General features: G+C 49.4%; 1 protein-coding gene across 1 annotated transcript; it reads left to right on the forward strand.

The window, feature by feature from the left end:
* The first annotated feature begins 2,371 nt into the window (after window positions 1-2,371).
* LOC123149483 (lysosomal Pro-X carboxypeptidase-like) lies at window positions 2,372-12,043 on the forward strand. The gene is made up of 10 exons (XM_044569136.1): window positions 2,372-2,803; window positions 3,068-3,248; window positions 7,383-7,516; window positions 10,118-10,230; window positions 10,615-10,738; window positions 10,907-11,062; window positions 11,163-11,315; window positions 11,422-11,501; window positions 11,617-11,666; window positions 11,754-12,043. Exons 1-10 carry the CDS (start codon window positions 2,372-2,374, stop codon window positions 11,882-11,884), a joined length of 1,554 nt encoding a protein of 517 aa, XP_044425071.1. The 3' UTR covers window positions 11,885-12,043.
* The last annotated feature ends 3,832 nt before the right edge of the window (window positions 12,044-15,875 follow it).

Genomic DNA, 15,875 nt, shown 5'->3' on the forward strand with positions numbered 1-15,875 from the left:
CGCCTCGCCGGCCCTGACGCCGGCCGCCTCGCCGGCTCACTCGCCGGTCCCGACGCCGGTCGCCTCGCCGGCTCTGACGTCGGCCGCCTCGCCGGTGGCTCCGCTGGTGCCCTCTGGCCCCGTCACCCGCGCTCGTACCGGTGTTCATCGTCCGAGCCTCCGGTACACGAGTGACGAGTACGTCCTCGCCGCCTCCACTGCGGAGCCGTCGCCTCTTCCCGTGTCCGCCCGCGCCGCCCTCCGTGATCCTCACTAGCTTGCGGCGATGCAGGAAGAGTTCGATGCGCTCCAACAGAACCGTACTTGGCCACTGGTTCCCCGGCCTCCTCGCGCCAACGTCATCACCGGCAAGTGGGTCTTTCGCCATAAGACCCGCTCGGATGGCACTCTCGAGCGCTACAAGGCTCGCTGGGTGGTCCGTGGTTTCCGCCAGCGCGCTGGAGTGGACTTCACCGAGACGTTCGCCCCGGTTGTAAAACCGGGCACGATCCGCACCGTCCTCCAGCTCGCCGTGTCCCGCGGCTGGCCCGTTCATCAGATGGATGTCTCCAACGCCTTTCTCCATGGCCATCTTGAGGAGCAGGTGTATTGTGAGCAACCCACCGGTTTTGTCGACGCCTCACTTCCCGGTCATGTGTGTCTATTGTCCCGCTCTCTTTACGGGCTCAAGCAGGCACCCCGCGCCTGGTACCAGCGGATCGCCGGGTTTCTTCAGACACTGGGCTTCAGCGTTACTCGCTCGGACGCCTCATTGTTCGTCTATCGCCACGGTGACACGACTGCATATTTGCTGCTTTACGTCGACGACATCATCCTGACGGCCTCCTCCTCCGCTGTTCTTCAGCAGATTACTCTCCGGCTGCGTGACGAGTTTGCTATTAAGGACCTGGGTGCTCTACATTATTTCCTTGGCATTGAGCTCGTTCGGCGCCCGGACGGTTTCTTTCTTCATCAGCAGAAGTGTGCACATGAGCTTCTTGAGCGTGACGGTATGCTCAACTGTCATCCTGTTGCTACTCCTGTTGACACGAAGGCCAAGGTCTCTGCTCTTGAGGGCTCGCCTGCGTCGGATGCTCCTTTCTACCGATCTATTGTCGGCGCTCTTCAGTACCTGACTCTCACTCGACCGGATCGTCAGTATGCTGTTCAGCAGTTGTGTCTCCACATGCACGCCCCTCGTGACTCTCACTGGACTCTCGTGAAGCGGATCCTTCGCTACATCCGTGGCACGATGACCCTCGGGCTGACACTCACGGCGTCTACTTCTCTGGAGATGGTGGCCTACTCCGATGCTGACTGGGCTGGCTGCCGTGACACTCGTCGGTCCACCTCTGGCTACTGCGTGTACCTCGGTCCTTCACTCGTCTCGTGGTCGTCTAAGCGACAACCCACGGTTTCGCGCTCCAGCGCGGAGGCTGAGTACCGAGCTGTGGCCAACGCCGTCGCCGAGTGCACCTGGCTACGACAGTTACTGCAGGAGCTGCATCACGACGTGTCCCAGGCTACGGTTGTCGGTGTACCTCTCCGCCAACCCTGTTCATCATCGCCGGACTAAACACATCGAGCTGGACATTCACTTTGTGCGCGAGCAGGTGGCTCTTGGACGCATGCGGGTTCTCCATGTGCCGACCGCTCAGCAGTTCGCCGATGTGATGACGAAGGGACTGCCGACTTCTACTTTCGAGGAGTTCCGTTCCAGTCTTTGCGTCACTGGCGCCGCTTCGACTAGGGGGGGTGTTGAGTATATTGTGTACGTGTATATTTGTGTGTAGGGCCCACCTCCTATTTCCTTTGTATAGTTGAGGTTGTGGCCCACCTTTGTACTTATATATACGTGCCTGATGCACCGATCAATACATCGAGATTGCACAGCCCATATCTTGTCCTTCTACCAACACAATTAGTCCCGACAGCACGCGAGATTCAACCCACCCGCTTTGCTCCTGTCACGGCACCGTTTGCTTCGTTTTCGGCCAAAGACTCGCGCCGGCGGCGACGCCGGGCCGCTTCTCATTGCGGACTATGCGGCTGGTTAGATTCGGATCGGCCACCTTGTGTGGCCGGCGAGAGAATGCCGGCGTCGCGTTGTGGCCGGTCGTCTCCGAGCTGTCTTGAAAGACTAGGGGCTGCCAAGCCAGCGAGTAGTGCATCGATGGACGGATTTGCTGTCAGGTTTGGCGCGTCTCGCGTCCCGTCGCCGGCCGGCAAAAATCAATCATCTGGCTCCGTCCATTGCATCCGTGCCCGACAAGGCGAACCAGACAAGCAGTAAATCAATGCGGCGCACGACCGTTTCGACTCAGTCTCTCCCGCAACCGCGCCTTCTTATCCTTAAACCCTAGCAGGCTGCGGAGATCCTCGACGGCCAAAAATGACGCCCTCCATGACCCTCGCGGTTGTCCCGGCGGTGCTGCTCCTCCTCCTCGCGGCGTTCGCGCCGGAACTGGCGGTAGGAGCAAGCTCCTCCAGGCGCACCACCCATCAGCCTCCCCATTTCCCTGCTGGAATCGCTTCTCTGTATCGCTCCGGCGGCAGGTACGCCGCCGCGGACAACGGCACGGCGAAGCCGTTCACGGCGCACTACTTCCCGCAGGAGCTGGACCACTTCACCTTCACGCCCAACTCCTCCCGCGTCTTCTCCCACAAGTACCTCCTCAACGACACCTTCTGGCGGAGGAAACCCACCGCCGGCCCGCTGTTCGTGTACACCGGCAACGAGGGCGACATCGAGTGGTTCACCACAAATACGGGCTTCATGTTCGACATCGCGCCCGAGTTCGGCGCCCTACTCGTCTTCATCGAGGTACCGTACTCCGTTTACCACTCTGCCATGGCTCTTACTTTAAGCTAATCATCATATCTTCATCGGTGACCGTGTATTGGTTGTCGTGTTGATTCGCTCCGGATCTTAAAAAACAGTGAAAATTCAATGGCGAATACGTTAACTCCAGACGAGGCGGCAGCCGCCATTTTTGCCGTTGTTTAAGGATTGGTACTTAAGCTCAATTCTACTTGTTAAACCCTTCTGCTTTTAGTACTAACTTGTTTGAAATTTGTGCGGGTGCAGCATCGGTTCTACGGGGAGTCACAGCCGTTCGGGAACGACTCGGACAAGTCGGCCGACACGCTGGGCTATCTGACAACCACGCAGGCGCTCGCGGACTTCGCCATCCTCATCACCAGCCTCAAGCAGAACCTCTCCGCCGTCGATGCCCCCGTCGTTGTATTCGGTGGCTCCTACGGAGGCAGTAAGTCCCTTACTAATTAATGCGTTTCATCCTAAGAGCATTTTCACTCGTTGGGCCGCCCAACGCGCCCGGTGATTGCGTTTTGGCCGTCACAGCGCAGCCGGTGATTGCGTTTTGGCCTATGCGTCGGCGGTTTTATCGCCTTGGGAGCAATTCAGTTCCCAGCCGCGCCTCCGGATTTTGGCCCCAAGACACAGATAAATTCAAACTTGTCTTTCCCGCTGTCAAAAAACATCAAAAGTTCGGCGATCAACGGCGATTACCATGCCACGGTTCGGCGATCAAACATACACGAAAGTTCCGCGTTCAAAAGGAAGGACACGTAGACAAAGGAATGCATCAAACGACAGGCTCCTCCGACGTGGGACTGGCCACCGTCAGCGTGCTCGGCATCGGTGTGGCTTATGTGCTCAGGCTGGTCGGCGTCGGCATGGCTTCATCGCTCGGGTTGGGCGTCCCCGTTGGGGTCGGCATGGGAGTAGATGCGGTGGTCGAAGGCATCTGGTTCAAGATGAGCCGGGCTCCGTCAGGTACCATGCCTTGACATGCTCGTCCATCGTCGATATGCCCGCCCCCATCAAGAATGCCAGGTCGGTGTTCCTCTTCTTCGCGGCGACGTTGGTCCGAAATAGGTCGAGCTTCACGTCCTGCTTCGTCATCAACGCCGACCACCATGCGTCGAATTTCTCCTCCCTCTTTGCGGCGTTGTTCTTGGCGTCGGCAATGCACAGCTCAATCGATGATTGCAGTCGCGTCCCTCGCTGTCTTGGCTCTTTTGTTGCCATCAGGGCGCCCATCCGATGCCCCCGGGGCGGGCGCGTCCAGCTTGTATGTCTCCTTGGCCTTGGCGAGGGTGAGCTGAACATCCCTCCACTTCTCGCACGACTCGATCCGGGAGAACACGTGAAGGAACTTGAACTCTTGGTCGTTGCTATCATGGCGGTACATGTTGAACATCCGAACCATCTGCGCAACCGAAGAATAAGTGTCTGCGACGTAAACGGCGAAAGAAGTGAGCCGACGGCTGGACATACCTGACCCTCGACGTTGGCGCCGCTTTCCGGGCGAGCCATGACCTCCTCGACGATCCCATGTCATTTGTTGTAGGGGCGCCTGGATGATCGCCAATGGTTCGACATGGCCTTTCGCCATGCTGCATGTGGATTGTGGCGAAGTAGGGCTCGACCAGCTTGCGCTCATCGAACGCCGACTTGATCCGTCTTCAGTACGTGTCGGTGTTCTGGTTCGCGTCGGTGATCGGGTCGATGCCGACGGTCTTCCATGCTTCGGCAAGGCACTCATCTTCTTTGGACGTCCACTTGAGGCGCGGCTCACCAGGCCTGGCATTGGCCCCCACTTCTTCTTTCTCCCTTTTCTCGCCGGCGCCGGCTACATCTCCTCCTCTCCCTCCTCGGCGTCGTCGAGCTCATCGTCCATGTCGACAGGGGTGTCCATTGTGTCGTCTTGCGCATGGAACCCGGGGTAGGAGGCGGCAGCGACTGAGCCGCTCAGGATGATCTCGTCCATGTCAGCGTCGATTGGGTCGGGGTTGCCGAAATGTGGCACCGAGGCTTGTGAGAAGGGTAGGGCGCCTCGAGCAGAGGCAGCATTGGTGAGGCTGAGTATGGCGGCGGCGAGTAGTTGTACTGGGTGTGGAGGCCGGCAAACGCAAGTGAGGAATTGCGCTGGTCAGGGATCAGACTGGAGGGTGAGGCACGTGGTGGCATGCCATGTGGGAAGGTGATGTTGGGGCTGAATCCACCATGCGCATCACCGTCGGAGTAGCCAGGCGAGGGTGCGTACCCCCAGTTTGGCGGCGTCGACGAGAAGTTGGCTGGCGATGCTATGCTCTGTTGGCTGCACGTAGCTTGCGGGCAGTGGCCGGGCGTATTCATCATCCCCGCGCGAGACGCTCCTGCCCTCCGCCGCTGTTGCTGACGCGGCCTCGTACCTGGCCTTCTTGGCGTCGAGCCTGTTCCACCGGTCGGTGGTGACAGCCTCCTGCGCTGAACCTCCACCCTCCACTCAGCGTTGTACATGCCCGGTGGTTTTGCCATCGGCGCCCTCGGCTTCCTCTGCTTCGACTGCATGAAATCGGCAGCGGCAGCGGAGCGAGGGGCCGAATACTTCTTCGGTGACATGGTGACCGGACAGAGGGATGGCGGCCGAATGGCGGGGAGCGGGAGGAGAATGGTGGGCATGGCGGGGCAGGGGGAAGCAATGAGTAAATGGAGAGAAAGAGGGGAAATGGCAGGAAAAGGCCTGTCTGTCGCCAATAGAGCGGGCCCACGCACCTTTTCGCTCAAGACGGCGCCCCCAGGCACCCCCTGAGGGGCTGGGTTCAGCTCGGGTTCGTCAGTTGTTATTTTGGCTCAAACAGGCGATAAACAAGGACCTGGGGGCACGACTGGGCCGATTTTTCGCCGTCGGCGCCAAAAAAGACGCCCTGGGGGCCTGTTGGGGGGGGGGGCGAGTGGAAATTAATTCTATAATATAATCATGCGCGTGGTGTGGGGCTAGATCTGCTTGGTTTTTTTTAGAAAAAAGAGGATGGCCCCTGGCCTTTGCATCTGGGAAATGCATGCGGTCATTTTATTGATTATTCTCGAGGACCTTACAAAGTAGCACAACAATAGTCTGAATCCGCCATCTTGGCAACATCTGCCGCTACTCCAATCCATATGATGAAGGGGTGCAAGCTGGCCAAATACCCAGATCTCTCACCTAAGCCTAACATCTAAAGTCGGAGGCCCCGGCCGAGCAACATACCGGGTCCGGGTCACAAACCGGTCCGACGCACTCACATGTGTCATCGCTGCCTTCTTTCACTGATCCATCTTCAGAGCAGATTGAGGTGCCAACCTTGGCAGGTACCTCCGCCATCGACATCACCATAATGCCAAACGACGACCTCCACCTACGTGAGTCCATCTCCAAGCAACGGACGCAGATCCATACTAGGATAGGGCCGCACCACCGCCGTCGCCCGCCACCCACAAGCGCCACCCAGCCCCAAGGTTCCCAAAGCGGCGCCTTCAAGAAGGGAACGGCGCCGTGAGCGCCGTCGCTGCCCAACAAAGTTAGGGCTTTCGCCCGGGAGACCTAGGGGAAGGGGAAGTGAGGGGATCAGTCCATACCGACGCCTCCAAGGAGGGGAACGACGCCCTCAGGCGTCGCCGTCGACGTGGCCGGCCATGGCCAACCAGCGATTTCACCCGAACTAGATCCCCGCCACCAACAGTGCCTCCTGTACAGAACCGGCGACCCAAGGAAGCGCGACCCGACGAGGATGGCCCGCACGCCGAACAGGGGAGGAGGGGAGGCACCAGATTGCGCGCACCGGCCACCGCAGAAACCGCCGCCGGCCGCCAACAACCACCGGATCCCGCCGCCCGCGCGGCCGGGATGCCAGATCCATTGCCCGCATGGCTGCTAGCCGGTCGTGCCTTGCCAATGGAGCCGCCGCTCCAGATCCGTAGTTCCCCACGCAGAGGCAGGGCAACCGAGGCCCCGCCGCCACCATCCTTGGCGCCCCGGGCTTGCCCGGCGACTACCTCAAGCGGCGGCGAGGAAGGGAAGAGGAGGGGCTGCTAGGGAGGAGGAGGAGGGAGGAGGAGGAGTGGCTAGGGTTGGGAGGGAGGAAGAGGAGGAGGAGGTGTGGATAGGGCTGGATCTGCTTGTTTAGCTTATATGAAAATGTAATGTAAGATTATTTGGTGGCTAAAATTGCTAAATCCTATGGGCTACAACACTTGAAATCAACTAGAGGATACTTCCCACATTGATGCAGGAATTGGTTCATGAAGATTTAGGTTGATAACATGAGAACAAAAATTAAAAATACATGTCTTATTATATTTGGTTAGGTGTACTTATAACAATATTTATAGAATATAAGTAAATAATTACATGAAAACATTTTTTCATGTATGATTGAATGTTGTGGTGGAATATGCATGATTGCATGTTAAGGTGAGCCTGATCTTATTTATTATTATATGGTAAAATGACTGGGTCCGCCGGCTCATAGTATTGTGGCCATTAGGATGAGCTATTCTAAAAGTGACATTATTATGTGGATCTTCCAAAAACAAGAAGTAAATAATGTTGTTGTCTTATGGCTGTTGTTTCTAGTGCTGGCATCATGGTTCAGGCTCAAGTACCCTCATGTCGCCATGGGGGCCCTGGCGTCCTCTGCACCAATCCTGCAGTTCGACGACATCACGCCATGGTCAGGCTTCAAAGACACTGTCACGCAGGACTTCAAGGTACTTATTAGAATTAATTACCACTCCATGATAACACTAAGATAAGTTGGTAAAATAATTTCTGGGTGAATGGTCCATTATCATTGGTCAAATTATTGGTTTTTACTCTTCCGAACGCACGGCAGATCAACATGAACATACGTCTGTCCGTCTGCTGCAGACTAACTGATGGTGTCCGCTCTGAATGGTTTATAGTACTTCCTCAGTCCCAAGATTAATGTCGATGATTTCGTATACCTTTAGCAAAATAAGTGTTGCTGACTCACTATAAATTTAGTGTCGCTGCTTTAATACAACCTTCTTATTTCGGGACAGAGGGAGTAGTACTGAATTTCAATTGTTGTCATACGTCCATCCGTTGGCATTGTCTCTCTTCCTGTACTGTAATCAGTACCTAGCGGCAACTTAATGGTTTTCAATTATGGGTCATGAATTGGTGATACCTCAACTAGGGACGCGGATCCTCTGCCGTGCGGCAGGGTGCCGTTCGGCGATTGACAGGTGGGCTCGCTGTGAATCAGCCCCACATGCTAGTGTCCCCAACGGCGTGTAACGTACGTCAGGGGAGCTGCTTCCCTCAACTAGTTGGGGGGAGTGGATGTACAAACCCAACATTTGGGTTCAAATCCTCATGGATGCGAATTTAAGTTCCTATTTATTCTTGAGGACCAGTCTTTTCTGGTACTCATCCATTTATTGAGGACTAGGCTCAGTGCGTAAGCGAGATTAAAAATCCTAGTACTCATACTTAAAAAGCCGTGCGCATAGGTCGGGAAAGTGAAATTCTCCCCCAATAAATATTGGTGTCTTTATTCTTCTTCGTGCGGTCTAGTGGGCCAGATATTGACTCCGCTCGCGTCGCCTCGGGGGGGGGGGGGGGGGGGGGGGGGGGACCGGGACCTTCCTCCTCCCCTGCTTCCCTGCCGCCGTCGGAGGAGGCCGGCGAGAGAAGCTCGCCCGGCGGGCCCTCCTCCTTTCTTCATGAGGTGGTCCCCTGGCTGAGATGCGACGGCGCCCCTGGGCGTACGGCATGGAGGTGGAGTTGACGCACTCGGGTGGTGGTCCGATAGGATCCTGACGGCGCTGCGGGGGCTGGCGGCGTCGGATCTGGGGTTTCCAACCCCGGATCGGTTCTCCTCCAAGTGGTCGGGCTCGGGAGCCGTCTGGCGGCCCTAAGCGGTGGTGGGTGCGCGAGTTGGCTGTCCTCCTTCACCGATGTGATTGGGGGCGGCCGGAGGCGTTGGCATGGTGCCGGATTCGAACACGGTGGTGGCGTCGTCCCCTTCGTCAGGGATGACGCCCAGGTGGTGGGTCCTTGTGGCGGATCCGGTGGCAACGGATCTTGGGATCCCGCTCCCGGGGACATTGCAGGATGCGGCGGCCCGTGCACGAGAGATGGATTCTTCGAATAGATCTGGATGAAAACTTGCTTTCAACTACTACCAAGGTCGGCGGTGGTGGCGTTGTTTGTGTCATTCCCTTCTTGAAGGCATCGCCGTGGAGAGATTCAAGCCCACTCTCTGCTACCTCATGGGGAAACCATAGATCAGTAGAGCGGATAACGGCGGCGCTCTGGTGTAGTTTCCCCCTTGCGGGCGTCATTCATGGAGGTACACGCGGGTTGAGGGAACAGCGGACGACTTCTTTGGTGGAGCGGCGCTTCATCTTACACACTGATGGCGGCGAATCTCGGCGGCGTGGCGTTGTGGAGACACGAAGTCCGGTGCGCGGAGATGGACTCGCGCAGGAGAAGGATGTTGTCTAGCGTCATGGTGGCGTCGATGGCACAGAGGCTTGGCAAGGTCTGTTCATTAGTTTCTCCTCTGAAGATGGATTGGTGGAAGATGGCGGTGACGACACAGAGAGTGCGTCGGACCAGTTGTTTGTGCCCCAAACCCAGTATGTGGCTTGGTTGAGGCCTCTGACTTTAGATGTTAGGCATTTGTGTGATGTGTGTTTGGTATTAGGTTCGGACTATCGGCACCCCTTCATCAGGTGGATAGGAGTAGCGACAATTGTTGCTAAGATGATGGTTTCAGACTATCTAATGTACTACTTTGTAAGGTCTTTATGAATAATTAATAATATGGCTACATGCATCATCCAGATGCAGGAGACGGGGTAATCCTCTTTTTCTAAAAAACATGAATTGGTGATAGCGTTTTTCTTCAGTAGCATGGAGTTTAATGAATGTGTTTGATTAGAATATTTAAAAAAAATCAAGTGCGTGACTGAAATGGCACCGGCCAGCCAGTGATGTGGATGTCTATGAGGTCTTGATTAGTTCATGACTAAGTTGATTATCTTGATTGTGATGCTCAACTGCACCAAAGGGCTATCAATAGGCAGTTGCGCGAATAAGGCCCTTAATTTTCCGAAAATATATCCAAATTGGTGTATTTTGTTCATTATCGATGCCTGATGACGCAGCTGTTACTAATAATACGATACAGACAAGATATAACAAGGAATGGGAATAATGACATGTTGCTACTGACATCTTTGTCTGATTGGTGCTTGATGAGTCCTCCCAAGCTGAAGTTTCCAACGAAAGACACAGCTGTTTATTTAGCTGACACTAACATCCAACTGATTTTGCAGTTCGAGAGCCTGAATTGCTTCAGTGTCATCAAGGCGGTCTGGGATGTGTTAGATGACAGGGGATCAAACGAGACAGGGCTCTTGGAGCTAAGCAAAACCTTCAGAACCTGCAAGTAAGCTTTGTCTAACTGATAATTTTTTTGACTGAAAACTGTATAAACTTCATTAATATAGGGAGAAAAACAAGAGATTTAAGACTGCAAGTATTCTTTTCTATCTGTGAAGTGTAAGTAAAGCAAACAAATAGTCCAACCTTATAGGTAAGAAATACATGAAAAAAATGACTTGCAGGATAAGAGATTCTTGATAAGATGTACACTAAGTCCAAAGGATAGATTTGCTACTGACTTAGACACTCAGCTCAGCTGCATACATGACTGGACATGAAAACCTCATCTTGATAAGATTGCCCGAGTGGTGAACCAATGAAGAGCGCCATATTTGAACGAATGGCGATGACTCAGGTTCATGACGTTGTGTTATCCCTCAACTTTTAGGACCATGCAGTCCACTGATTCGCTGACAAACTTTCTATATACGGCATTCATCTACACGGCCATGACGGACTATCCAACTCCAGCCAATTTCCTGCAAAATCTGCCTGCTTATCCTGTCAAAGAGGTTAGCCACTTGTAACCTAATTTACATCCCTTACTTTTGCCTGCATTATATCAAGTGAATGAGCAGAGAAACAAGAGTTCCAGAGTTACCAAACTGAGTCATGCAACAACAGGACCTGCTTTTTTATTCTCTTTTGCTGAGCATGTAATTCTCCTGACATTTCTGCAGATGTGCAAGATCATTGATTCTTTTCCCGCGGGAGCAGACGTCATCGAAAAAGCTTTCGCAGCGGCGAGCCTGTACTACAATTACACAGGCGACCAGAAGTGCTTCCAGGTGGAAGGTGGGGATGACCCCCATGGCCTCAGCGGCTGGGACTGGCAGGTGAAATCCTGACTGACAGTAACATACATGTGGTTTACTGATAACATTACAAGACTGAAGTTCATTTATGTGTTTGTTTCCTGAAACAACTCTTGTGAAGGCCTGCACAGAGATGGTCATGCCAACGACTGTCTCGAATGAGAGCATGTTTCCACCATTCAACTTCAGCTACGAGGAGAGGTCCGAGAGGTGCCTTGCCAGCTATGGAGTTCGTCCGAGGATGCACTGGATCACTACTGAATATGGTGGCCATGTAAGTTTTCTTTCAGATTTTTTTGTGTTTATATATGAACCGTCAGTAACAAAAATTGTTGGGTGGCATGTGCTTACCTGCTACTACATTGCACAATCCACTGCAGAAAATTGACAAAGTTCTCAAGAGGTTTGGGAGCAACATTATCTTCTCCAACGGGATGCGAGACCCGTGGAGTCGAGGCGGGTAAGAGTAAAAGATTTCACAATCTGAATTCTTCAGTCGATAGTTTCAACCATTCAGTTATTTCTTTTTACCATAATAAACAATACTAATAGTCTTCCTTTCAAACTGCTATCAGGGTGCTCAAGAACATATCATCCAGCATCATTGCTCTTGTCACAGAGAAAGGTAAACATGAAGTTCCAGAAAATATGCAAGGTCAAAAGTATTCTGAACTTACTTACACGGGCTACTTTTTGTGATGGTAATTTTCAGGGGCCCATCATTTGGACTTCAGATCTGCAACCAAGGATGACCCAGACTGGGTTGTAGAACAAAGGAGACAGGAAGTTGAGATCATACATGGATGGGTAGATCAGTATAACAAGGACATTGCACAGATGTAGCAGTAAGAAGGCGCCATTGATTTTCATAGTTGAGGAAAATAACTATGTGGTTACATGCAAAATTATAAGGATTTGCCTTTCTTTAAGTAAGTGGTTAATGAATGTAAAAAAAACTAAGTGGTTAATGCATGGTTTTGACATACGCCATGTATATACTCCCTCTATTCCTAAATGTAGTGCACATAGGAAATTTCAAAAGTCAAACTCCCCCTACTTTGACTACATTTATAGAGGACAAATACCTACATCTATAATTTTAATTAAATATCATTAGATACATCATTAAGCATATTTTTATATTATATTTATTTGGTATTATTTTCGTTGATACTTTTCTCACTAAACTTGGTCAAACTAAATAATGTTTGACTTCTAAGAAATTTTATGCGCACTACATTTAGAGATAGAGGGAGTATATGTTTTGACGTTGTTTATCAATTCTTTGCACTATGTTCTTGGAGGAGACTAGGGCAAAGTTGGCGACATGGAATTGTGTGGCTATATATGCATGAGTGCATAGATACATATACATACATGTGTCTACTTTCACATGTAAAGTGTTAATAGTTATCTTCCAAACACACATTCTTACTTTGAGATGTCTAATAATGATACAGATTTGCTAATTCTCATCTAGATGAGAATTAGCTATGTGACATCTAAGTTTCCCATCACATGATCAAACTGCTATAATATTCATGCAAACTTGTGATCCGAGCCTCCCACCACATGTTCTGGGCCATTTTTGTGTGTTTTGTTCATGTGTTGGGCCGTATTGGCTTTTTGCTTTTTAATTATTTTTTTGTCGGTTGTTTTCCAGGTCTGCTGGCAGCGGTGTTCAAATTTTCATTTTCCTTTATTAATTATGTGGAGAGTGACTTATGCTGAAAAAAATGTGGAGAGTGACTAGCGTAGTAAACTAATGGGGAGAGAGTGGAGTCACAAAGCACGTTACTAATCACACGTGAATTTTCCTTTTTTTTGTTTTTCTTTTTACATGGACTATTTTGTATATTCAAAAAGGACAAGTTTGTAAAGTGGATTAGCTTTGGTCTGCAAAAGAACACTAATGGATGGAATGGATTTTTTTAAAGAAAATCTTGGCCACTAGACATGCAATTGCGTGCGTTATAACTCCTCTACAATTATACATAACACATATACTACACAACCACAAAAGTGGAAAACGATATTGTAATTGGGGAGAGAACATTGATCGGTTCTACGTCAACCACTAGATATGCAACTGCATGCATCGTAACCCAACTGCAACTGCACATGAAACATATGTCACACAATTGTAAAGATACAACAAAGAAGAAAAAAGAACGAGATGTCGTGCATGGCGTGTGGTGCTAGGAGATTCCTCGAGATGGCGGGGATGCATTTCTTTTGGTGGTTTGTCCTTTTATTGTCCCACCACAAGAGAACAACATATTAAAACGATCCATTTCTCGGTAAATGTCTTTCTTTTCCCAAGGGATGTCCACTCAAGGCACCTAAATTGCCCCTAACCTGACCTAGTTGCATGCCCATTCTCGACACGTAACTCCCCTCGACCTGACACAGTTGCATGTCCACCTTCGATATGCAACTTGCCCCCCTTCCGACCCGGTTACATGTCCACCCTTCACATGTAACTTGCCCCTAACATAACCTAGTCACATGTCCACTCTCGACATGCAATTTGTCCTCAACTTGACCCAGTTGCATGTCCACTCTGAACACGCAACTTCTCACCTAATCTGACTCATTTTTTGCGGTGTTCACCTAATCTGACTAGGTCAGGACGGACCCAGATTCATATCCATCCTCCGCTGTCGACTGCATTGGCGATACATACGTAACTCTCAAGAACATTCCTGGCCTAAGTCCTCTCTACTTCTTCTTTTCCTTTCCTCTATTTTCTTATTGGGTTGAGCCCATCCACAACGAATGTATCTCACTTATAGCGAGTATACCTTCCGTCTCGATAAAGCATTTTCTCTCCCCCATCATAAAGTGGATCAGCTCGTTTCATTTTCTTTATCGCTGGCGATGTTCACGCTCTATGTTTTTTTTCTCTTTTTCATTTATTTTTGTTTTTTCTTGGTTTTCTTTGTTTCTTCAACATTTTTCTTTTGGTTTTTTGTTTTTAGTTCATGTTTTTTTCGCTGGTTTTCCTTTTTCCTTTTTCTATGATTATTTTTATTTTCTTTCCTGGGTTTTTCCTTTTTTTGTTTTTTTCTTCATTTCTTTATGGTTTCTGTTGTCTTAGTTTTTTAGAAGTGTCTTCTTTGTTACATTCAGTGTTTTCATTGGGTTTTTCCCCTTTCTTTTCTTTGTTTTCTTTGGTTGTTTTGCTTTTCATTCTAACTTTCTCCGTTTTTCTTTGTTTCTTTCTTGGTTTTAAACATTTTTTCTTTTTTTTTTGTTCCTTTCTACCGTTTCTACAGTTATCACCAGTCTTCTTTGCATTTTTTGTTCAAAACATATCTACATTTTTCATACACATTATACCTTTTTCCTCTACATCAAGAACATTTTTATACATGTTTAACATTTCCGAAACATGACTGACATTTTAAAAAATATGTTTGGTGACTACTTTCTTCATAAACATTGTATATTTTCAATATATATCAGAGTTTTAATACACGTCTAACATTTATTTAATAATTGATTAAGATCTTATGATACATGATCAACATTTTAAAAAATGTTTTTATGTTCAATTTTTTATACACACTCCACATTTTTCATACACATTAGTACTCCCTCTATAAATTAATATAAGAGCATTTAGATCATTAAAGTAGTGACCTAAACGCTCTTATATTGGTTTATGAAGGGAGTAATATTTTTTATACATACTTAACATTTATTGAAATAGATGATTAAGAAAAAGAATTCAATTTTTCCATTTTACGACTACTTTTTTCTTACACATTGCACATTTTCGGTATATAAAAAGAACAGTTTTTATACACATTTAATTTTTAAAAATATATGATTAAAAAATTTAGATAGAGGAGAAAAAATTAAATTTATGTTTTTATGTTCAAATTCTTTATACGTGTTCTACATTTTTCGTGTACATTAGGAACATTTTTTCATACAAGTTTAATATTTTAAATACATGATAAAAAATTCATACACATTGTATTTATTTTTTACTAGGAAATATGACCGCGCATTGCATCGGAAGAAAAATAATATCTCAGCATTCCCCATTTCCCCACATCCCCGCACACACTCTTCCATGTGCTCTAAGTGAACAGAACGCCCAATCTATATTGTCGCTTATCCTCCTTCCTACCATCATCGATGGTGGTAGTTCAACCTTGTGTCAGTGGAACGACATGGGCGGCAGCCATCAATAATGGGAGGAAATAGTCAGCAGTAGTGCTTGGCCGCGTCGGTTGCGCGTCGTCGGTTAGCGCCTCACCTATAGTCGCCTCCTCCGCCAACCAAACTGTTGTCGGTGTTGCTAATATAATTTGCAAGTAAGTCTGCTACAAAATTATAGACCTAAGCAGGATTCTAAAATAGTCATATACATTGTTTCTGACCGCTTGTTTTTGAATTGTCAAAAAAATTAATCTTTCAAAAATAAAGGTCAGACTTCAAAGAGCTACATAAATCAAATCATATAGCATATATGCCCATGCGTTGCAACGTGGAGATATATTTTTTGTGTGCAAAAAACGGTCTCCACGGCGGTGGGCGATAGAGCAAGGAGCTGCAGTCTCCTCACGGGTCATGATTGGCCCGCGAGATCTTGATAGTGGTGGGGTTGGTTGGCGTGGTGGCGATCACCCAAGTGGTGCCTTTTTTTCCTCCGGGTCCGCCTCTATCTCGGAGTTGTGGTTGCGTCCTCATTTGGTTCCTACACGGAGACCTTCGAGGCACGGTTGCTTCGACCACTTTCTCCTACGACGATGTAACCGGATGAATTACTAATTGCAACACATAAATTTTGTTTGATTGGCATAATTAGTGCATAACCACA

This window comes from Triticum aestivum, chromosome 7A (assembly GCF_018294505.1).
Source record: "Triticum aestivum cultivar Chinese Spring chromosome 7A, IWGSC CS RefSeq v2.1, whole genome shotgun sequence".
Taxonomy (NCBI): domain Eukaryota; kingdom Viridiplantae; phylum Streptophyta; class Magnoliopsida; order Poales; family Poaceae; genus Triticum; species Triticum aestivum.

Excerpts from the sequence above, each read along its gene's own strand:
- LOC123149483 (XM_044569136.1), top strand. The coding sequence starts at position 2,372 with ATGACGCCCTCCATGACCCTCGCGGTTGTCCCGGCGGTGCTGCTCCTC. Across the intron at positions 11,316-11,421 it reads CTACTGAATATGGTGGCCAT|AAAATTGACAAAGTTCTCAA; the intron begins GTAAGTTTTCTT and ends AATCCACTGCAG. Across the intron at positions 11,667-11,753 it reads TGCTCTTGTCACAGAGAAAG|GGGCCCATCATTTGGACTTC; the intron begins GTAAACATGAAG and ends GGTAATTTTCAG.